The sequence below is a fragment of the Megalops cyprinoides genome, chromosome 12 (assembly GCF_013368585.1).
Source record: "Megalops cyprinoides isolate fMegCyp1 chromosome 12, fMegCyp1.pri, whole genome shotgun sequence".
NCBI lineage: Eukaryota > Metazoa > Chordata > Actinopteri > Elopiformes > Megalopidae > Megalops > Megalops cyprinoides.
Window position 1 is genome coordinate 35826858 of NC_050594.1, and position 25607 is coordinate 35852464.

The 25607-nt window shown below is 43.1% G+C and overlaps 1 protein-coding gene across 3 annotated transcripts in view; it reads right to left on the minus strand.

Annotated features, from left to right (window-relative positions):
* Nucleotides 1-3867: 3867 nt before the first annotated feature.
* mipol1 (mirror-image polydactyly 1) overlaps nt 3868-25607 on the minus strand; it is a 79508-nt gene continuing 57768 nt past the window's right edge. For all 3 annotated transcript variants that reach the window (XM_036542545.1, XM_036542544.1, XM_036542546.1), the window contains 3 exons: nt 25366-25460; nt 12566-12796; nt 3868-4388 (listed from right to left, as the gene is read on the minus strand). In XM_036542545.1, coding sequence (XP_036398438.1) covers nt 4322-4388; nt 12566-12796; nt 25366-25460 — 393 coding nt within the window. In that variant the 3' untranslated portion in view covers nt 3868-4321. The remainder of the gene's footprint in view (nt 4389-12565; nt 12797-25365; nt 25461-25607) is intronic.

Sequence of the window (25607 nt, forward strand, 5' to 3'; positions counted from 1 at the left end):
AACATGCTCCATTCGAATATAACGATCAAATTATCCAAATTCAGATGCAAATCTGTCCAATGCCTTTCAAAGAATAATAATAATAATAATAATAACAATAATAATAATAATAATAATAATGTTAAAATAAAGATCCAATTGAACAATAAGTCTACATCAAAGAGATTTGATGGCGGTGATGATGACAATGATTATAATAACAACAACAACAATAATAATAATAATAATAATAATAATAATAATAAATTGCTTAAACCTTTCAAAGCGATTTCTTGCATACTGCATACAGAATCCGTCCATTGAAGTCGGCCAGCCTTTATTAATGCGAGACATATGTTATCAGCGGGCAGCGTCCAGGACGGAGACTTCAGCCGTGCCTTGTTTTTCAACTTATGTGGCATTTCTTGTCCCCCCATCAAAAGCCGCGGCGCTTTCTTCAGCCTTATGGAGAAAAATTTCGACAACAATGCGCAACCCCTTTTTCTTCAAAAGCGGCCATCAGCGAGGCTACCCGTAGACCTTTCTTCTCTGGCTTTTCATTCTTAGTTTAGAAAGCCACTACAGGGCCAAGGCGCTTCTAATACCTTTTGATGGGGATTGAATTAATTATCTCCAATAACACAATTGTGCTTGGCCAACGAAAAGAGCAAAGCAATACCCCTTCAGAATCACAGGCGAAAGAAAAGAGCTTTCAAAGTGTGCGGGAGAAGAGGGGGAGATCTCTATCCGAAATCAGCTTTACAAGCAGCTGGTTTTCCATTAAAAATTATACGGAAGAAGTTTATTAGGGCTTTGTGCCCTCCTAATATGCATCATCTATGTCAGGTTGGTGGTCCTCAGGATAGCGTGCTTGAGTCTCATGTTTTGTGTCTTCATTAATCTATTTGTAATACATAGAGAACGCATAACAGAGAAGCCAAAAGTTTGTGTGCGCGCGCGGACGCGTGTGTGTGTGTGCGAGAGACAGATCGTGAGAGAAAGGCTGAAAGTATTGTCGAACAGATATTTAAATCCAGTCAGTTCACAAAATCTAAGATTATTTAAGCGCTCGCTAGATATTTTTTGGTTGTTGTTGCTGCTGCTGGTGAAACGGGAAAATGATGGTAATGAAGACATAACATTAGAAAACGTTTCGTTGTATTTTTCTGCTGCAGTAAAATGCAAAATAAATCCACAATGTCATAAAGCAAGTAAAACACTATTTAAACACACACATATAGTGCTACATATCAAATGATACCAACATCCAATAAATACATTTACCATGGAAACTCAGTGACCCAATAAAAGATTTACCCTGCCATGAAAATCCTAAATCCGTTGTAAAATAATCTGCAATCTATTCTTGTTACATATTTTATGAATTGTATGTATTTATTACCCATATTACCTTATGTCTGTGAAATGATCATTTTATGATAATCATAAATATAAGAATACATGCAAAGGTAAGTTTTGATTAATAAACACATCTAAATTTTGCTGTCAAAAAAATTTGTTTTAAAGATATAAGAATGGATTGTCTACAATAAAACGAAGTTGAGAGTGCAGTAAAATGTGCGTAGTGAATAAATGGATGGCTTGACGGAGTGCATTAAAGAAGAAAAGGGCTTGAAAGATTTGGTGTCGTTATAGCAACAGGATCAGTCACGCTTTTCTCCGAAGGCCATTCAGCGTTGGGCTGCCGGAACACGTTTTTAATTAAAGCGTATAAAAAGTTGTTTTGTAGTCCTGTCATCATGCGATCGGTTTTCAAAACGGTTAATCGGGATTCCCTTCCTTTTGATGCCCGCCTGAACATGGGGCGCAATCCTCCACACTGCGAGACAGAGCAAAAGATCTGGTCAAAAAGTGCCACACAAAGAGTTCGATGCGCATTAAAAAAGAAACCTTAACAGCGATTAATATGATATTCAGAACAAATTTATGTATCATAATGAATATGACTTGAGATAAAAATCCGACTGTAGACATATTTATTAAGAAATGGGTATATGAAGTTGTACATACAATAATAAACGAATAATCGTGGATATTGGGCGACTTAAGCAAAAGTAAGGTTTCACAAAGTATTGAAGCAATGTGGTCATGTAGGACAAGCAGGATTATCAAACAGAGACACATACAGAGGGAGGACTCTTGTGGGTTTATAGAAGAAAGAAGGACACCCAGGTTGTGGGATCTCCACGGTTACGAATGGAGGTGGAATCGACAAGCTTGTAATAGTGTCCAGCTCTATTGAAGGGGAGGAAAACTCAGCAGCGGGTGCCGCCTAGACCCCACCCCCCGCCTTTTTTTCTCCAAACATCAACTTTACACGAGCGGTGCATCCACCATATTCTGAGTACATAATCGATAATTTGCGGGTACACACCTTGCTATACTTCCATGCTTGGTTGAAGGACACAGCGGGGCACGAGAGGGTCAACTCATCGATACCACAAAAGAAACTGTAAACGATGCGGAAATAATTGTTTGGTATGTAGTCTTCAGTAAAGGTCGCCTAATCTCTTTGGCATGACGATGTTTATAAATTATCAGCATGCAAAGTGGAGAACATGAATACACACACACACACACCACCACCACCACCACCACCACCATCATCATCATCATCATCATCATCATCATCATCATCAAGAGGGGTACAACGAAATTGAAGCATACACACTGAACAAGTTAGCCTATATACAATTTAAAATCGCAAAATCGCAGTGACACTGGTTTGTTGAATTTAGATAAAGTTGTCAGTGAAGCAATGGAGTTTCTTCTTTAAAAGCGTTATGCAAAATGCCTAGAATTAATGAACATATACAGCGAATCTTAATCACCATAAGGAGAAAGCCAAACCACCGACAAGACAAATATATCATAGTTAATAGATAATTTGATTGGACGTATTGTGTCCCTTTTAACGTATTTTCTCGTCAAAGCCTTTCTGGACTAGTCGAAATTGCTAGATTGAAAGGTATTTTCCTAATTTTTCCATGACTAAAAGTATAATGTCGCAAGTGAGTGGTAGGCTAGATATTAATGTTGCCAAAAAGCATTCCGACATAGAAAATTGCTAGTGCTTCTAACAGACAGGGAAATTCTTAATATAGGTCCATATTTACATTGGGAAAACACGTTTTATCCAACTCACCAGCAAACGATCCCCGAGCGAAGAGTACTCCTGCAAAATCCTTACCAAATATTCTATATTTTAATAACTGATCATATTTTAAGTTGGGAAGTATGGAACTTCTCGCGAACAAATACAAGCCTGCAGAACTACGGAATGTTTTTTTTTCTAAGCGCTCGTCCAAAATGGGGTACAGGTAAAAATAAATGTGTTTGACATCAATTTATTGGCGATTACATATTAATGGCATTTGATAGGTGTGTTACATAGGTATGCAATATACCGAGAAACAACAGGCAACTGCTACTCCTGGAACTGAAGCACCGTAATCTTCAATGTCATTTTATATTGTTTTCCACTTATGTGCCCAGAGGTAAAACATTTATCAGGAAAGACACACCGAATAAAAATCGTTTTTATTATATTGCTTTAAAACACATACCTGTTAAGAAATGCTTTAAGTACAGTAAGACTAATTGAATATAGAAACCATTTTACCTTTCAAAATAATAGGTCAGATACTTCAGCGCAGTTCATTGTCTAAATAATAAAAAGAAACGCATTTGTTCCTGGCACTAAGCAACACCGTAAGTGAGCGAGTAACACGAATCTCAACAGTTTAACTCCCTTGTTTGTTGATATATGTGTATGTATATATATATATATATATATATATATATATATATATATATATATATATATATATAATGGAGTAAGTAAATTAAAACATCTTTTGACGTTGATGCAACAGACTGGGAACAGCCTCTGTGTTTGGCTCCAGCAGCTTCACCGCTTAATGATTTAAAAATGAATCAAGCAATACTGGACAAATATCTTTCAAGGCCATAAACGTGATCACCATAACGCGTATATGTATATATAAATCCAGCGCGAGATAACGCCCTTTCTCTTCTGTTAGCAGTCTTACACATCAACACAAATAACAGCGTAGATTAAAACGATATAATCAAATGTAATAAACAATTCAGGAAATAACCGTGGCAGGACAGTACGCGCAGCAGCCGAGTGGTTAAACATTTATGATTCGGTTTGATCTGGGCTTGGAATGTGGGTTGAGTGCTGCACTTCTAACAACTGTTTGCCGAGTTAAGGCTTGGGTGTTTACACAGTGTAAACGCGGCAGCCTGGTCGCCAGATGTGACCGGGTAGATCGTTCCAGAGTCGACCTGTTCCCCTTCAGATCACTGTCCTCACGCTTCCCGTGCCCACCTTCTTCCTCAGCACCTCCACAAGTCGTTCCAATCTAGGAGAAAGGGATAGAGGGAGAGTGAATGAGTGTCTGACAGAGATGGCAACTAGAATGCACCTGCGGCCTGGTAGCCGTCCTCACACAAGGAAACATTGTTGCGGACACTCCAGCAAGTCGTTACACAGTAACCCCCCCCCCCCCACGCCCAAATCTCACCATCCACATCCTCACAATGCCTCCTTAAAACATTTCAGATTTTTTAAAGCGCCCAGACTAATGTCTTGTTCCTGTAGAACGGCAGTCGGTAAGAATGTTCTTGTGGTGAGCCAGGAGAGATTATTTCCTGGCAAGGCGCAAATAAGGGCTGAATTGATGAGTTAAAGGAATGTCCTCAGGAAGATGGACTGGGGAAGGAAACATGGGCCTACGCCATTCTCTTTCACCCTTACACATAGGGCTTAGCAATCTCCTGACAAAGGCTCCTGCTTAGGGTAAAGGAGACATAGCACTTTCTGCAAATATTATGGATCCATATCTATGAGATTCGGATATCAGCCAAAGTATAAAGAAATACATAAACACCAAGAACATTTTAATTTAAAACGAAACCCGGATATTCAGGCATTTTCTCGCACTACATAACGTACCCGCAAAAAACTACCAGTTAACATTTCCCCGCGGAGAAATTGGTCACTTTCATTTAATGAAAAGTGCTCTATCCTTCCATCATCCTCCACTTTTCACAGTGTGCCTCTAAACAAGGTTAATGTCAAATATTACACCAAAACCCTGGAGTGCGCTATAATTATATCATACTTTAAATTATATCATAGTTTAAAATTAGAAATGATCTGAATTCACATTTCAATAGATAGGCTCACGGATGATTTCACTTCGTGGAAAAGAATACGTTTTGACCAAAATGCTAAATCACGCACTCAATTTTAAACAATCCTTGTGCGTATAATACTACCTATGCAAACAGTATCCAAAGAAAGAAAAAAGAAAGCGGAACTTGAGCATCGCTGGACCGAAACGAGTACAAGTTAAAAGCACATTACTAGTAAGCGCTACACGATATACCAATCTTCGACCCATTATTACTCGGTTTTTTGGAACATTTTTGTTTGCCCTGCCTGTGTTGTCCGCTTTTTTCCTAAAGGGAAAATTCGGTAACACTTAAGAGGAGAAACTCCTGCCGTGCAGTAAATTATCATGGCAAGTCCAATTGGAAACGGTCGTTTTGCCACAGACGGGAGGATTTGAGATGCGCTCAGAAATGCCTTATCCCCCATCTCCACTCAATCACTGGCAGTAATAAGCATGTATGGGAAAGATATGTGATAAAAGTGAGAGGGTTTAATAAAGGCAACTCACTCTCCAAAGCATGTTCGCGTTCATTTTCTGTTATGTAATCATATGTGATCTCACTCAGCTTTGAAATGCTAGGTATAAATTACTAAATATCTGATACTGTCTACCAGAACTACACTGACGAAATATACAATTAAACGTGTCAAGTTGCGAAGATTACACTAAAAAGTGTATTGTTCTCGTCAGATAATGTCATGTATGGGGGAAAAAGATCCTATTAAAGTAAATATATATGGCGCCATTTTTTCGGTACATTGCTTGAAGAGCTGGGCTTAGGTGTCTCTTCTCTAGTAAAAAAATAACAAAAAAATTTGGTAAATAAGCACTTCCGCATAAGTAACGCGTATGTAAAACGGCATTAAATAGAGCACGTTCTGAAGCCACCCTGGCCTCGGGTATAGGCTGCAGAGAGACATTTAACAGGGATCGCAGGGTGAAAGAAAGTACACCGCTGCTCGCGGCGCGCACTGTTATATCAGCTTCAGCTTGGTTGGGCTGCCTTTGTAATAGACCATTATTTATTGCGAACTGCAGGCCTTTGGGTGTGAAACTGTTTGAAACATTTCTGTGAGCGTTTCGTCCTCATGACCAAAGAGGAGAACGCACTCTGTCTCTTTGCTGTTCTACATGTCAGCCCCCTGTAGCTTCTGCTGGTGAGTGCCCTGACTCAGGTGCTGCTTTGCAGTTTCATTCCAGCTGTTTCTCTGCACACAGCAGTGGGTGCACTACAACATGACTATATTGATTTACCAGTGACAAACTATGGTGTGCACATAGGGGCCAGTGAGCCTACTGGGGTCGGTAGGACATCATCTTGTTGTGGAATACTTTAGGATGGACTCAGAGCTGTTGGCAGTGGGGAGAGAAACACAACCCAAAGAGACTAATATTTAGAAAAGGTCACCTGTGCTGAACATACAGGTCTGCTGACAATGGCCAGTGGGAAACTCCACGCGCACGCGCGCGCGCGCGCACACACACACACACACACACACACACACACACACACACACACACACACACACACACACACACACACACAAACATGCTGACATACACACAAACACATAGCCACATGCAGACACACTTGTACGCAAATACACACACACACACACATATGGAGACACAGTTCAAAGACACATACACACAGAAGCACGTATACACAGAGAAACATACAGGCGCACTCATATGCATGCACACACACCCACACAGACAAACACAAGCATGTATATACACACACACACACGCACACAAGCACAAAAATACTGCCTGTCGACCCAGCCCGTATGTATACAACAGTCTTGCTCTTTCTATCAAACATAACCAGCATGCATACACACATACTCTCTCCCCCTGGCTCCCTTCCCCACTCTCTAAAACTCACCCCATGTTCTCGTCACAACCCAAACACCAAAAAACCCAAACACCCCCATGTGTGACCTACACAGCTCTTCAGACTCCCAATATATTCATTAGGCTCCCTGTCACGCTTTCACGATGATCAGGTCCCAGATTTTGCAGCATGGCTGCCCAAGGTGTGCTGATGTGTGCATGTGGTGGTGGTGGTGGGAGGGGGGGATTTGGAGAACACTGTTTACAGAGAGGGGTGGTAAACCCCAAACAGACACGCCAGGGAGGAGCTGCGAAACGTACAAATCCTGATTAAGAATTCAGCGTGTCGCAAAACCAACAATTACAGCTGGAATAATGCAGGGTAAACACGCCTATGCATTAATGCTAAACAATGCCATATTTCTACACAATATTAAATATATCAGTGTTACATTGTATATGGACATCTTTTGCAATTCATACTGCAGTTTGCTACTGCTAGCCAGTTAAAAATGCTCCTAGATTTTACTGCAGCCTATTTACAATACCCATGCCAGGTGGCTGACTTATTGAATGATACCATATGAGTGTTATGTCATTGATTTTGATATGATAAATTTATTTTGACTCATTTTGTTGTAATTAACAATAATAATGACACAAATGTAAAACAGAAACATAACTTACAAACTAGTGTGGTCCTTGTGTTTGACCTAATAATACTTCTTATGCACACTATCCAAAGCTTTTAAAGAAATCATTGGTCATGGGGATGTTCTCTGCAGTGCTTTCAGGAAAACACCTTAACTGAGCCAGCATTACCTTTCTGAAGTTCCACAGAACAATTAGTGACAGACAGGCTTGTTGTCAATGAAAGACATTTAAGAATAAAAACTAAATCCCAGCTAAACTACAGCAATGCTCAGGGTGGATCCTCAGCTTCAGGACCATGCTGTGCTATAATGAGTCTGTGCAAATGCCTCAGAGAGCAAGGGATGATGGGAAACGGCAGCGAGGTCTACTGGGGCCCATCTGCGGCCCACTATCCCGATGAAAAGGGCCTTTGTGTCCTTCCCACGGCCAAGTTTGATTCGGTGGGTCATTAAACATTCTGCTCAGCCCCTCAATGGGACTGCAGCCCCGGCACCCAAGTGCCACATTCCCCGGCCGCCTCACGGCTTCCTCCTGCCGGCTGCCCTCACCGAGGAGAAGGGCCACTCCGGTTTCCCCCACATTCTTCTCACCGCCGTGTGATGGGGGCCTGTGTCAGAGCTGCTTCCCAGAGTCTCTGTGAGCACCCCCTCCCTCCCAGAAAAAAACATGCACCGCCCTGACACCAGGTCACCTTGCGCAGGAGTGTGAGCATCTTAGATCTCATACCTGTGTTGACACCCTGTCAGCCCAACCACAATTTGCCCAACCCGCTTGCATGCCCCTGTCTTATTCTGGGAAGAGCTGGTACTGGTCATGACCATGCCCAGAATCCTCTGCAAGTGCAAACGCTCTGCCCCTGTGGTTTGGCAGTTAGGTTTCCTATTCAGACACCAGGGCTAAGAAAGCAAACACAGCCAACTCCTTTTGTCATTGTGGAGCCTGAGCAGGATGGCAGATAAAAGGGTCCAAAGCTATGGTTAAAAAGGCACCAAAGTCAGAGTCATTTGTGTAGATCTGAATGCATTCTAAATAAGGAAGCCCAAATGAAGATCTATCATCTATCATCTATCATCAGGCACTCATAATAATGGCAGCCTTATGTTTGCTTTCTCTCTCCCAGGGACAAACTTGGGTTCAGGATTCAGGACTGGTGTATTAGTGTGAACATGGAGGCCACTTTTGTATCCTGCCGACCTCACTGGAGCATGCTGCTTCTTTACTAGTGGAAACATTCTTCCCCAGTTGCTCCATAGCAATGCTTTGATTTTTTTTGGCTACGGGGGCTAAATGATGTCTGTGTTTCCCTTCATTTATCCCACGTTTCAAACCCAACACCCCTTCCAAACTGTTCCAAGAAGAATAAGTTAACTGGCCATCATTGATGCATTAAATGAGCCTTTTCTATCAAAATACATTTCCCAGCACGTGGTGTGTCTCCAGGCAGTGTCTTCACAGACAGAATGCTAAAAGGGGGAGCACTGTGACTGGTATCATTTACTACAAGGGAGGAGGGAGTGTGGGATATTTGAATTAAGATGCACACCAATCAAAAAAGGATCCTCTGATACAATACGAAAGCTCCTCCTTTTTCTGGGGAACTGGGGAAAATTTCCCAGTGCTCTGAACAGTTGCAACCCCCAACATAGCCCATTCCAACCCCGCTGCCCCCTCCCTCCCCAAAAAAAAGGCCCCCACCTCATCCACTAAGTCATCGCACAAACAGATCACCCTGGCGCGTTGGGGCTGAAGGCTTGTTTGCTTTGAGGGGGGAGCTCCTGTGTGGCTGTGGAAGTGTGCAGGCCTGCTAGCTACCAGGCTGGGAGAGCTGCCTAGACAACAAGCCACCATCAGCATGGAGACCAGAGCTGGAGATGGAGGTGGGTGGGGGGTGACATGCCTCCAACCACACGGGCCAGTCTTCACTGGGTTTACAAAACAAAAACCAAAAAAAAGGGCTGCGGAGGCTTCCACACCCTCTGTGAGCAACAATTGAGTTTGACTATGCCTACCCAATCAGAATAGGAATCCATGAGTTCAGACTGCCCTAATATGGTGTACGCCACGAAATTAAGATACAGACCAGTGCTGTGATTCAGACATGGAACAGCACTACCTGATTCAGGTATGGAGCACCACTGAGCTTCAGGCATGGAGCAGCACTACCCAATTCAGGCAATAAATGGCATCACATGCATGAAACAGCACTTTGATTCAGGCTTGGAACAGCACTACTTAATTCAGCTATGGAAAAGCACTATGTCTACTGCAGAACTACAGTTTTGCAGGTGAGCTGTGATTTTAGAGCCCTTTGTGGAGGAAAACCCTTTACACTGTCCACTTCTGTTTCATTACAGTCACAACTGTCAGTCTTAAAACAGTCAAAAACTGAGCTTGACTGCAGTTACTGGTTAGGCCTACTGTCAGTGCCCAGTCAAAGTGGGCTTAACCTCTAAAAAGAACAATACAAGAACCAGTGGCAGCTCCACAAAGGCTCAGCATGAACAGCTCCAGCGCACTCAAGCTTACTGGCACTGAGTCATTATTGAGAGCAGAAGCAGGGACGGTCGAGAACTGGAGAAGACTGTGGACAGAGCGCTAAGAATGGTATGGTTATCTGGTGTATAGCGTGAAGTATGGGACATTGCTGTGGAAACTGGCAAAGGTCAATGCTGTGGAGTTACCTGAAAGGAACCCAGTGGCTAGCAGTGTCACTGTGCTTATGGAACCGGGGTCTTAAGCAGGACAGGACACTGTACAGGACACTGCTGATGAAACCTTGAGCTCGGAACTTAACCTGAACTGATTCAGCAAATACCCAACCCATCAGGAGAATGTGTAATGCACGGTAGCTGACAGGTTCATTGGCTCATGGTTAGTGTCTCTACACTGACTGGTGAGCTTGGGGTTTGATCCCACCCCAAGTCATGCCAAAGATCTTAAAAACTGTGCCCACCACTTCTCTGATGGGCACACAGCACTCAAAGGGATCGATGATGCATGACAAAAAGCTGCTTCATACCACAGATAGTATCAGATGAGAGACATCACACTGTGATAAACAACAGTTCCAATAGTAAATTTGTCAGAGCAGAGAACCAAACCCTGCATTGCACTCCACTTTATTGATAAAACACATTCAAAAATGGATCTTTCAAACTTTGGACACCCTGAAGCATTTTACTGAAACACCTGGAGTCAAGATTCAAATATAACCACTGGGATACACAGAAAACCCCAAACAGAAAGGTGAACTCTGGATGAACTTTTTTCTCACACCAATGTATGACCCACGATCAGGTAATGGTGGGGGGGAGGGAGAGAGAGGGGAAGAATTTCCACCATTTGGGGGAGAGAGTGACGATGGGTAAAAGCAACCGCAAATCCTACAGGCCCACCCTCCTTTGAGGGAGCCGGGGCCAATAAAAGAGCACCACTGTTTATACAGACTGCTGAGGTCTACCACTGTTGTCCAGGCTTCTAGGGTTACTCTTCCATGTGAAGAGTGACCCCACTTGTCAAAGCATTGTAGCGCTCTGGGAAGCCAGCCTCACTACCTTAACAGCATGTAAAAGCCAATATGACTCTAGGACAGGGGTCTCCAACCTTTTTTCATCTGAGAGCTACTTTGAAAAAATGAAAGTACTCATGTCTTATATTACTCACACTTATTCACATAACGTATCACTCACATTAACCAGCTGAATTAAGCTACTTTTTGTATATACATGTACCAAATGTCAATATCCAAAGCTCACATTTTAGATCAAACACATCTTAAATTCACATTAATAGCATGTCAAATGTATGTTCTGTATCCATATGTTTCAAATTTCAATGTGTCAAGCTCACATCATATATCAAAAACATATTAAATTCACATCGAAGTCATAGAAAACATAGAAAACATTGACATCTCACATCATAAACATGTAGTAAACAAATTTGCTGATCATTGGACGCTATTTTGGAACATTAAGCCATGTTAAGCCTTTTCACATTAAGAGTTTTAGAAAGTCCCTGAAGTGATGCTGAACGTTGCATCTTTTACCAACTGAAACACTGGTATCGCAGATGAGGCACACACACTTCCTTCACATTCGTGGGAAAAAAAAAGAACAAAAAAACTCACGTTCCCATTCTTCATGGAAATAGTATGTTTTCTGCTTTTTTTTGGCCAGGCAACTTTCTTTGTTCATCATAAATCTGGCCATTTTATAAGCTAAACTGGCTTGCTAACACCACTGAACTTCTTGCTTTAGCTCAGTAGCTACCTCAGTAGCTAACCTACAGTGTAACTGACGTGACGACGTGTTGACAAACTTGACAGTAGCCAGCGTAACTTATTTGACTGACAGCTGATATCATTTCGTGTCGGAAGGGGTGGGACATCTGTGTATTTGATTGGATTGAAATAGAGAGAGGTTTCCAGGGTGCATTTATTTGTTGTCAGATTTTTTTGAACATAATCTTTGAACCTTTTGGCGAGCTACTCAAAAACAAGCAGCGAGCTACTGGTAGCTCACGAGCAACGTGTTGGAGACCCCTGCTCTAGGGCCTTACAAAGTGCTTTATTAGCCAGGGGGAATGTCAAACCCTCCTGCACAGCTGGTCAAGGAGGGACTGTTAAAGTAACAAAAAGGAGAGGGTGAAAGAGGAGTAGGGCAATAGCTGAGCTTGAGAAGTGTAAAACAGACTTTGATAGCCAAACCCAATGGGGTTTATTAGAGACAAAAAAGAAGAGAGAAAGGGAGGGGAAACAAACAAAAAGTGAAACACTCTCTAATATGCTAATCCGTGCAAGAATGGAGGTGACTGGGTGTGGACGTGGGTGTGTTTTGGGGGGGGGATAACAAAACTAAGGAGGGACTCACTTTTGAACTTTTTCATTGGCTTCCTCCTCAGCTTCCTGGGCACGCTGCAGACGGGCCTGTGTGCTTTGGTGCTCTGAAGCCAGGAGTTGGAGTTGGGCCAGCAGCTGCTCCCTGTGAAGGCTGGCTGGGGTAACCTGGCCCTCCTGGGAGCACAAGCCCTGGGAGCAGGTGGTGAGTGTGGAGTCGAACTGCTCCTTCAGGCTGGCCTCCTGGGACAGAGACTGGTGCAAACTGGGGAGAGAAAAGAGATGGTGAATGAATTCAGATGTCTTAGATGCAAAAACACAACATGGTGGCTTCTCATCACACTTGCTGGGCCAAGAAACTGTGGCAACCTTGAGTAAATTCATTTTAATATGATTTCTTTGCTTAGAGGGCACCTTTATCCAGGGTAGTTTACTGTACTACCCCTGACATACTCTGGAACCCTTTAATACAACTGTGTGTGTTCTGTTTATCAACACTAGTCATGAAGGCCAAGCAGGACATTTAGTTATTCGTTACAGATTAAGGTAAACAGAAATAAGTTCGCGATAACAGACAGACACAAGTAAACATGTGCTTCTAACTTTTTTTGGAAACGTCTATCACTTTAAGCCCCTTAAATAAATGACATTTATCGTTACACCTACATTTATTCATTTGGCAGACACTTTTATCCAAAGCGACTTACAAGTGAGGAACAGTACAACCAGGGTGCGAAATACGGGATTGATACTTGAGACCCCCTGAAAGCCTCAACAGCAACATTTTGGGGGGGTCTCTGAAAAAATCTTTAAAAAATTATTTGTAACTTGCAATTGTCACTAAAAATGTCTTTTAACCCTTAAAGCCCAACAGAAGCAGCCAAATTCACATCCCTTCTTCTTGGTTGAATTTCTCATGAAGTATTCTTCGCTAATGATGCTAGTTGCTTGTCTATGCCACAAAGTGTTGGCAAGAAAAATAATTTTGAATTTGTATCAAATTTAATCATTGTTACAATCTGCATACAGGTCTGCGTCCATCTCCACACCCATTACTACTGTTTGAATTGCTCATCAACTCGACATTGCATAGATTTGGAACACAAACCACAAGAAAGAGCAGAACCGGAGTTTTGTAATGATGCTGCTAGTCACATATTTGTACATACCTCATAAGTAAAATACATACTTCATAAGTAATCACGTTATGAAGACAGATCAAACTTCCGCAAAGTAATATCTTTACTAATTTCTCCACCCATTTTCACACTCCTGCTTCTCGGCTGAATAAGTCATGAAGTCGCTTCACTACATCCTGCGTATCAAAACAAACAGCAGAACTTACCCTTTCCGATGATACTAGTTGTTTCTCTGTGCAACAAAGCGTTGTCGAGTAATCCGGTTTTGAAATCACAGCAAATTTCTGCATTGTCTCCAACATAGGGCTGACATTAACAATATAAGCCTTGGTGATGTGTGTGCAAAGCGTGTATAACCTAGCTGATTGCCTTGGCTTGCATCCATGAAATCTTGTCTGAATGTCTGTGTAAGACTTCAGCATAACACTGGAGCACTAGGTAGGGGCATACCCAACACTCCCGTTTTTCCCGTTTTGTTGTGTCTTCTGGGAAACTCCCGTAATTTGCATGGTAAACTTTATTATGAATAATCGTCATACACGGATCCATAACTTTTGTATGTTTGTCTGACATTACCCAGGTTGCATGATCGTCTATGCTTGTTTTCTCCCTGTCTGTCTGTGTAGGTGTGTCTTTTGTTTTTCTTTACAGGTCCTTGTGTTTCCTTGTCCCTCCTGCCTCCCTGTCCTCCTGTTACTCTGCCATGCCCATCACCTGAAGCCTGTTCTGCACACCTGTGTCTCGTCCCCTCATCACCTGCCTGCCTACATACACTCTGCTGTTTGCTTTGTTCTTTGCCCGATTGTCTCAGTGTCTTAGCTGTTTCGTTCCTGCCGGATGTTTGTAAGCCTGCTCTGTTACTGCTTGTTACCAGCCCTGCCTGTCCTGAATTTCTCTTTTGCCTGCCGTTTTTGGATGTTGTCTGTTTTCCACTGGATTTTTGGCTACTGACTTGGATTGTTTTTCTGACTGATTTTGCTTGTGATTTCTGGACTTGTTATTAAAGATTAACCTTTTCGTACTGCCCGCATTGTCTGCACCTGGGTCCTTTCCCCACATACCCTAACATTTATTTTTAAAGGACAAGAGTTTAGGACATAAGAAATTGCTTTTGGTGGTAGTGATTCTGGTGAGCAGGTGAGTGCAGAAGAGTTGTGTCTTCAAGTGTTCAAAAAATAGTGAGGGATTCAGCAGAGCGGATGAAGTGTGGAAGGTCATTCCATTCCATCGGTGGACAACGGCAGAGAAAGTCCTGGTGTTTTTTTTGGGTTTTTTTTGTGCCGTGATGTGATGGGACCACCAGATGCCAGAGCGTAGTGGTCGGAAGGGAACGTACGCTTGTAGTAGAGAATTCAGGTAGGTAGATGGAGCTTTGTTGGCTGTTCTGAACGCAAGCAACAAGGCCTTGTATCTGATGCAGGCAGCTACAGGGAGCCAGTGGATCGAGACAAAATGAGATGTAACATGGGCCCTCTTTGGCTGGTTTGGAAACAAGATGCGCAGCTGCATTTTGTATCAACCGCAGAGGCTTAACGCAAATCTGCATGATCTGGTTGTTGTTGCAATGTGGTCCTTAAAGTTTAGCTGGTCATCAGACACTACCCCCAGGTTCCTTGCAGACATAGATGGAGTCAGTGTTGTTGAGCCAAGCTGTACACTAATGTGCTGAATGGACAGGCTGGCTGAGATGGCGAAAACTTGTCTTAGACAGGTTGAGTTGAGCGTGGCATTCCTTCATGTAGACTAACATGTCCGAGAGGTAGGCGGAGATTCATGCTGAGACCGTGGGGTCATCAGGATGAAATGAGAAGTAGAGCTGGGTGTCATCAGCATAGCAGTGGTAAGAGAAGCCATGCGCCTGAATGATTGGGCCCAGTGAGGTTGCGTACTGTGAGAAGAGGAGTGGGCCAAGCACGGATCCATGAGGTACCCCAGTGGATAGCAAATATGACTCAAACCAGCAGAGTGCAGTGCCGGTGATGCCCAGATGAGCAAGAGTGGACATAGTGGTGATTCACTGTGTCGAAGGCGGCAGACAGGCCTAGTGGAATGAGGGCCAATGACCTGGAGGCAGCTTTATCCAACCGCAGGGTGTCAACAGTGGACAGGAGGGCCGTCTTGGTGGAGTGGCCGGTTTTTTAAGCCAGATTGACCTCTTGGATGCCAACCATTCTGGGAGAGGAAAGCAGAAACCTGGGTGAAAACTCGTTCAAGAGTTTTATATGGGAAAGGGAGGAGAGAGACCGGTCTGTAGTTATCTACTAGTGTAAGGCTGAGTGGAGGCTTTTTGAGCAGTGGGGTTACTCAAGCCTGCTTAAATGCGGTGGGGAAAGTAACAGTAAAGAGTGATGTATTGATGTGCATGAGTGCAGGTTAGAGTATAGTAAGAGTTGTAGGAGATAGGACGGGATGGAGCCCAGGGTGCAGGTGGTGGGTTGGGTGGAGAGGAGAAGCTTGGATACGTCATCCTGAGAGAGTGAGAATGTGTCGTGCATGGGTGGAGACTGGCTGTGAGTGTGTGGAGTAGAGAACTGACTGCTGATTGTTTCCACCTTTTTAGTGAAAAAGTGGCAAAGTCATCAGCAGTCAGAGAGGTGGTGGGTGGAGGCAGTTGGAGGGCAGAGGAGACAGGTGAATGTCCTGAACAGTTTGACAAGCAATGCAGCAGTGCAAAAAGGCATTAATTTTTGATTAGGTGTAATTAGTTAGTAGATCGGTTTCCAGCTAACAGCTCTGTCAAACTTAAATTAAGAGCTCAGCAGGAACAGAGATGCAGCATATAATTTCCAGGATAGCTTTGGAATATATTGTTTTACTGGCCTATGCTTAAAAAGTGACATCTTCTTGAATTTCCCATCATTGTCTGGTCTGTAGAGTGAACATGACAGTAATGGACTTGAATTCACACCAATTCACACTGATAAGGGTCCTGGAAAACTGGTTTGACCAATCATAGGGTCTCCAGGGATTCAGAACCACAACTGCAGGCAAGAGAGGGTAAATCCACAGGGTTTTCATTTCTCTGGTCACATACTGTCACACAAAAAGGTAACATTTCCACCATGGACTATTAGAAATACTGCAATAACTGAGTTATTAAAAGGACAGATGCTAATGCAATTCACCAAATCCACATGCTCAACTTTCTCCATTTGACACGGATTCATTTAACATATCGCTCCTGCAGGTTCACTTGGATTATTAATATTATTACTACTGCTCTGGAATAATGGAAATAGGCAGCAGCTACAGAGCTGACTGTCTGTCCTTTTACCCTAACAAAGACAGCGGGGCATGTATTTGAAGCCAAAACATCAGCAGCTCCACCAGAGAACGAGCAAACAGTGTGTGCTGTGTGACTTTCTGGTGTGTCAGTCCAGACTCCCGAGTTGTGGGGATGTAGATGACCGAGCCCCGTACACTAACAGTCGGCAACTTGACCTTAACAATGAAAGCAAGCCAACAGTTTACCTGTCTCTGAGAAATGTCACTCTCTACCAACAGCCAGCATCAATAGACAAGCTTAATATTCAAACTGAATGTCAGTACAAGAAACAATATCGCGAGGTAATAATGCATCAGAATGTCAGCAGAATACATTACCGGCGAGTGAGACTTTACGCGCCAAATTGACTGGGAGCGCGGAGGTGAGATGAGACAGGTGCTTTTCGGCTGGCTGAGAGAGGGTGGCTTTCAATAGAAAAACAGACGAGGTAAACATGAGTACCGACATTGTCTAAGCTTGGGGCTGTTCCCAAGACACCCACATCTCTTCTCTGCATTTTTGGGCAGTATGAGAGCCAAAATAAATGTGCAATGCTAATTAGCACTGGGAAGGAAAAATACATGCTGGACACGAACATCTTATTAGGACAGAAGAATATGTACATGGGCATATTTTACTGAAACTGGGAGATAGGAAATGTTTATTTTTATACCACCTTACAAAGCTTCATTAATTTATGATGTATTTATTTATTTGTTTAACTGATCCTCGGGAGTCGCATTAGACACCAAACCACAAATCTGGTCCAATACAAAGCTATAGTCACCAGTGAAATTATTTAAGAAAGAAAAAAAAAGAAACTGGGCACATATTTAGTTCTTCCTCTCCAAAATGCAATATGTAATTATAAACCTCACAGCACAGGGAAGAATTTAATGTCATTGCCAAAAGTAATTGAACTACGGCAATAAAACGGAAATAACTTGATATTAAAAAGGAAGGGAAAAAATCAGATGGAAGCGAAGGCAGAAGAACCCGCATGGGAGATGGGTGAGGCAATAACAGGAGGACAGCTTTTCATCTCAATACCTCCACCAGCTCCAGCCCATGGCTTCTCTTACCTTTATTTGCTCAAGGTGTACCTCAATCTTTTGTAATACTACCACAAAGTCAAACTCAAAGCTCTGCCTTTTTGTGTCACTTTTAGCTTATCTACCAATGATTCAGTGCCCTCTTTATATCAGGAAACCAAACACTTGACCCATTATCAGTGTGGTGGATATTCTCAAGCTTCAGTCACGTTTTCAGGATTGGACATAAACGTTTTGTATTGAAACGTACATGAAGTGATTTTTCCTTTTTTTTTCCTCCTCTATCAAATGCTAGCCTAGGAGTGCTCCTTGGGGCTAGAGGTAAATCTCCTTGATAAAGCCAGGTCAAAGATAACACAGAATGCAGAATGGAGCCTTCTTCCTGCACTTGCATCCGTCTTCTATGTGAAATGGCAGGGGAGTCAATAAGTAGAGGAGTCCTGCTGATAAACTCTCAGAATGCATACAACAAGACAACCACCTAACTTTGCACCTCTGTGTTAAATGTTTATGTTTCTCTCCCCAGCCTGATGTATGAAGGACACACAGTAACAAGCACACCTGCCCCTGACAGCACTGCATGAACGACAGGCACGCGCCCCTGTCCTACTTACGTCAGTGTGATATTATATTTGGGAAAGGAACAAAGAAGCATTTCTCTAATAGAATATACCCACTTCACAAACATGAAGACTGCCAGTCAGGTTCCGATCACCCACACATACAGAAACAAATAAATAAAGGACCATTCCCTGAGACAGAGACACCTGTCAAAGAGACAATGAGCTCCACCATGATTCCAGCTGTGGTTTATGGTAACCAGCTTTTTTTCCACAGCTGACAGGTCTGTCTGTAGCTTAGTCAGCCAGCCCATGCTGACAGAAAGATCTAGATTAATGGCCACCAGCCTGCCTGTGTTCGGGTCTCCAGGTAATTATGTGTACATTGCCTTAAAATCATATTAGTCATTCTGACCCATTGCAGTTTTTTAATTAGTTTGAAGGAAGCTACCGTTTTATGTCTTTTCTATTCAGAGCGGAAGGTAATCAATTCAGATGTGATATTGATAGCCATGGAGTGATGCAAACTTGTGTGCTTTGTTTAATTAAATGCAAACATATTGGGTACAAAGGTCCAATGGCAGACACAAACAAGGGCTGAGGAGGATTGCTTCACAACGGATTATCTTATCTAGTCTCCCCCCTACTCCCCTCCCCCTGCAATGTATTTGTACAAACCAATCCAAAGGAGATGCATAAAGCACAAATCACTGCAATTTAGGTCAGTCTGATAAACACAAGAGGCAGAGAAAGAAAAGCGAAAACACTTAAGTGCAGTTCACATTCGCAACAAGCAAGGGAAGGGGTGGATTCAAACATAATTTACCGAATAAGAGAGGAGGACATATGATTTTGTAAAAGATGCCTTGATGTATGGCACTGATAGGTCTTCTATTGGAGTAAAGGTTACACTGCCCGCCTATCAAAGTTATGCTGAGTAAGTATCTCAGAATATATCAAGACTCTCTAAGACTTCATAGAGATACAAAAAATAGTTATGCAAGCTGGGCAGTACAGTCTCAATAGGTAATATTAACGGAAGAAGCAGACCTACAAGTTACCATTCCAGGTCTCAATATACTGTAGTTCTCTGCTAGGTGCAAAATTAATCAACCAAATTTGACTTGATAAAGAGATTTTAACAAATAATTATCACAGAGCCCTGGACAACAGACATTAAAATCGTAAATCGTATACTTTATTGATCCCCCATGGGGAAAGTCGTCCTCTGCATTTGACCCATCCTATACACACAGTGAGCTCTGAGCACACACACACCAGGAACCCACCAGGGGCACATACACACACCAGCAGTGAGCACAAACACACCAGGAGCTAAGAGCAGTGGGCAGAGCTGCAGTGCAGCGCCTGGGGACCAACTCCAGTTCTTTTGCCAGTGCCTTGATCAAGGGCACTGACAGGAGTATTAACCCTAACATACATGTCTTTTTATGGTGGGAGGAAACTGGAGCGCCCAGCGGAAACCCACGCAAACATAGGGAGAACATGCAAACTCCACACAGAAAGGACCTGAGGTAGCCAGGATTCGAACCTAGGACCTTCTTGATGTGGCAAAAGTGCTAACCACTGAGCCACTGTGCTGCCCAAAAGTTTGAGAAAAATAACTCCAAAACCAACAAAAAGGTGAAACCAACAACCTGACATGGATTGGTCAAACAGCATTCCATGATGTTGGTATCATGTACCAATATCCAGTATCCAGGGTGGTCCAGTAAATCCGGAACAAAACTTATATCAGTATGACATGATACTGTTATATTGACAGACAAATAACATAAATGTAATATATAATAAATTATCAATATTTAAGAATATGGATTTAGCTACTGAAGCTAGATTGAGATTATAGGGGGTGGGTCTTCTCTTACATGGCTCTAAAACCACTGACAACAATTCATTTATGGCAGCCTTGACTGTTGAATTGTGTGTCCAAACCAGAATCACACAACTCTAGTAAATGGGGCAGATCTATGGCTTAGACTGTGATTACTGCATGGATTTCCACTCAAGCAGGGTATAAATCCATAAGCGACATCACAGATATCAAACCAAGTCGTGTGGCAACTGCAAGGGGAATGTGGAAGTCACCATCTATTTTAATGGAATGTGACTTGCTGTGGAAGGCATGTTAGGATCCTCCCTTTCACTGCAGCTCTTGCACCAGGTTCAAACTCTTAGTTAAACCCTACAACCGGCCATGCCTGTTTGGATTTAAATCCCATAGTGAACCAATGATATAAGTTTTAACATGCATCAGTATCATCTTACTTGTACAGATGCATGTGTGTGTATCCCTGTGTGCGTACATTGCTCTAACTTCTGCCACAGGCACGGAGAGGGGATTGCCACTCCGAGCCTTCAGTTAACCATTAACCGGTTTCATCAGATAGCTAATCACAGGTGCTGGACAGCAAGGTGCTCCTAACGAACCTGCCCTGCAGCTCTGAAAAGCAAATCCATGGTTAATAGTTAACGGGTCCAGAGGCATGCTATCAGGGGGAACATGTAAAAGAACCTTTTAATAGAGACTTATCTGCTGCACTCTGAGCAAACACAGGCAAGTCACCGCAAAGAGGGAGCCACAACAGGGCCTTTTCACAGACCAGTGTCTCCGCACCAGCACTTCCTGGCAGGCCAGCATGCGCCCCACCCCATCCCCTGACTGCCATAACAATGCTGGCAATGCGGAAACACACAGAGCCGTGGCCTGCTTTGGGGAACAGGTGGAAATGCATCTGCATTGTTTTTATTCACCCATTTCCTCCAGTGCCAGTGCCATTCCCCTGCCCAGACCATGTCCGTCACTTTATCTCTCACTTCCTCTTTCTCCCATTCATAGTACCACTTGCTTACTGACATGGCTTTGGAAAAAACCCTCCAATGACATTTTTTCAGCACATATTGACCAATTGCTAATTCAGACCCATTAATTACGTGCTTTCAGAGTCTAACACGCGCTATTAATGCAGACGTGCAGCAAGAGGAGTGTTTCTTTGAAGGGAAAAAGGAAAGGCCAGTGCAGAGGGAATCTATCACAGCAGATATTTCAGGGTTAAGGCTGGGGTATGCTAACACATTTGTTGCATAGGCCAGCAATATTCAGGCCTCCTGCCCCCTCCATTTTTATTCTAACAACTCTAGAACACCAACACCAAGTGGAGCAACCCTGCTGGATGATCCCAGACAGGAGGACTACTTTGGAAAGGATTGCGCCACAAGTGAGTATCCAGACTGCATGCCTGCCCTCTATCAGCAGCGTCTAACTTTATAGCTATGGAGCAACCCAGGAAAGCTCCAGGAAACTCCAAGATTACACATTAAAATTATGTCTGGATCGCCTGGAGAGCTAAGCAACTTCTGGTCATGTGACTCGGCATAAAGAGACAGTGGCATCCCAGCTCAGATTGAGCTAATGACTATTGAGTTAAAGGTGTTAAACCAAAGCTCCACTCTGCCCACTGAATATAAACCATCTCAAGAGTGTTTCTCAGGGCAGAAATAGAGGGAATCAGGCCAAGCAGGACACATATTAACACCCTAACACTGGCTGACTCTCAAACAAAGCACCATCTCCCCTCAGCCTACCAATCTAATCACAACACATCAGAGCAACTCCTTGTGGTGCTGCTTTTTTAAACTCTGGTCCCTGCTCAGAAAAACCTGAAACACAGGCGACTGCTGGCACCCATCCTCTCCCCCTAATCATGGTTGATCTTACGTTTCTGGCATGGCTGACATTCTGTGGCTTTTAATCTGACTGAGGTTACATGTGGGATCCTGAAGTTGAAACACAATGGAGGCTTGGGGGCGGGGTGGGTTAAGCGGGGCTGTTGAATCCTGAGAGCAAACACACAGAACCATCTTCGGTGCTTTGTTAGCCAGGGCCCCAATTTCCCTACAAAGGTCCGTCTCCACAGGCCAACTGATAGGGCCTGCAGCTCAGCTCACTCTCACACAATGCAAATGCGAAGCGAACACAATGTCCGCCTTCACTCCCAGGCCAGACAGGGAGGTGTTCCCCAAAAAGCTCCATTCCCATGGCTCTTTTCTTTTGCGCCAGCAACAGACAAACATACAGTATAAAAGATCAGATCTTTTAAAACAAACAAGAATAAATTAGAAATACAGATTTATGCAAATACTAAGCCTCTGTGAGAATTTGTCTGACATTAAAACAGGATGCAAGTCACCAAACCTGTGCTGCTAGTTTCGGTGGCCAACTTTAGCTCTGCTCTGCTGTCTGATCTAGCGGGATGTGCCTCACCATGACAAATATATGATGTCTACTCTTGACCACATACAATTTTAGTGTAATAAACGTGTAAATGCCTCAGTTATCACTTGTTTTTTGTACCCATTTAGCTAATTATATAGCCTGCATGTCAGCACACATGTGTGTTCATACACAGCCACCGGAAAACAAATCCTTTCTGCTACCCTTCCAGCTTGAACTATATTTGAATTTTTTGAACTTTTCCCCTTCACAACTGTTTCTCTTCTTAGGGTCAATACTAGTGCTTGTCCCTATGTGAAATGCTATAGTAGATCAGACAGAGGAACAGAGGGCACAGAGGCCTACAACTGGCCGTGATCAGAATCAGCTGCAGGCTCTGGGGTCAATGAGGCACTCCCCAGATATCCCAGGATTTCCCCAGTGACAGTAGGGAGAGTGGGCTGAGAAAGACCCCCCAGGGGCTGAACTTGCAGCAGCGTGCAAGAGGGGAGCTGCCCCCAGCAAGAGAAAAAGGTGGGAGCCAATTAAAAACCACAATGCACTAACCTCTTTAAGGATTTTTTTCCCCAGACTTCTAATAACGATTTTTCTGGTGCGATGTAATTAGGATCTCGTTATTCCCTGAAGGACCCCCCCCCCCCCAATCTCCAGCTTGCCAAACCTGAACAAACAGTATGTGCACAGTGCCCAGTTTGGCTGTTGTTGTCCCTCCTTTAGCATGGAGTCAGGAGCAAGTTCAAAGCGCCTTTATCAGGCTAGCTTTGAATAACTGCAAGCACAATGAGCTGCCCTGCTGCATGGAGAGAGACAGTGGGATGGAGCATTTCTCTCATTTGGCTAAGAGATCTGTGATCATGGAAATCTGTAACAGTAATTCCACTACTGTAGGAACCGCCATACAGCTCAGCGATGACCCAGACACAGACACGGCAGTATTTATGGCCCAGAGAAACCCCAGATGCAGGCCAGAGTTGGATTATCATGTCAACAGGCATGCCACATAGCAATGAGGTCACTTTCTTTTGTTTGTACATCAGGCAGTTTACTGCAGATCTCCACAACAGCATGTCAATGGAGGTGTATGTCTATGAAAAGCAAAAGTAGCATAAATATGTGTAAACATACACACATAAACACACACACAAATGCATAAATATATATGCAATTGTCTAGCTACCAGAGCTCCCAGGATTTTCCTCTAGTGTAGTGTTTCCTAAACCTCTCCTGGAGGACCCCTTGTGCTGCATGTTTTAGATCTCTCCCTGCTCCAACACAGCTGATTTAAATGATCAGTTTGTTATTAAGCAGCTTCAGGAGTTCATAACGAGTTGATCATTTGAAGCAGCTGTGTTGGAGCAGGAAGAGATCTAAAATATGCAGGACAAGGGGTCCTCCAGGAGAGGTTTGGGAAACACTGCTCTAGTGTATCATTGTGAGGATGGCGTGCAGTCAAACAGGGGAGCCAACAACAGAAACAGAGTGAACAGCGCTACTTTTATTAAAGTGCCAAAAAAATTAAATAAATACACTAATAACAAACAGTGGTCAACTACAAAACCGTAAAACCCGTTAAAATGTGTATATATACAGTTTGCTAATGTACTACGGTAAAATGTGAAGTATTATTTTATCTTTTCATTTTTTAATGCAAACCCCTGGAGCTCATTCTACCGCTTATTTCGGTGGATAAATAATAATGTATCCGGCGACTTTAACCAACCAATAACAAACATGAAATGAAACATGGTTTGGTGTCTTTACAAATTCCATTTTAGCCGATGCGTGTTTCCCTCGCTTCCTCGTAGCGAGACGGACGCCGAACTTTGGGACGGAGAATTATAACCACAATTAGTTCTCCGTCACAATCATTAATACTTCACAATGGCAATGACACATCTGTATTTAGTTAAATCTTTAAATTGATATGTTATGAGAAGCCCTCAGGAAATAAACTTTTAAATGTTTGAGAATTAAATGCAGAAGAGAGTGCAGCAGGACATATAAAGGATGTGGCCTGGTTGGGCTGACCAGGCTGAAAGGTAAATGTTCAGCATTTCCAACACAGCACTTTCTGTGGCTGTCACTGCTTAAATGTCCACTAAACTAATACATGAATACCAGCATCTCCCATTTCAGTAAAATCAATAAACACGTAAATAAAAAATACACTACCATGATTTCACTTATTACATGGAAGCCCAGATGTAAAAACTAGTGTTAGAGGAAAAGATTGTGCCAAGCTTTCTGATGTTTAATTTCCACAAATTTGATCAAATGTTTCACTGTAAAATAGACAAACTTTTTTTTCACATATTGGATCTAAAAAGCATCTTACTACATAAAGCAGACATAAAGAATGAACAGTTCTGACTTGAAGGATGAAATGAAGGACTTTCTCACAGCTACACAGAAGAAAAAAAATCATTGTCATAACTGCTCAGGTTCAACCCACCAATTCTGGCATGGAAGACATGGAGGGAAGGCAACTAGTGGGTCTCCAGGTTCAATGTTCAGTGGATGGGTTTGGGGTCTAGGCTGGTGTAGGGGCTGTGACGTCACCCACCTGTAATACACGCGCAGCGTCTGCACTTCCTCTTCCAGGCTGCGGCTGTGCTCCACAGCAGCATTGCGCTCTCGGAGAATAGCCTCCAGCTCCTCCTGTTCCGGACAACAGGCACACAGCACCACAAAGAGAAACATCATATCACAGGAAAAGCAGGAAACACAAAAGCAGCATTCTTCTTCTGTGAGTGCAGTCTGTGTGATCAGCACTCAGTTATGGTGACTTTATTTTTTATTATTTCA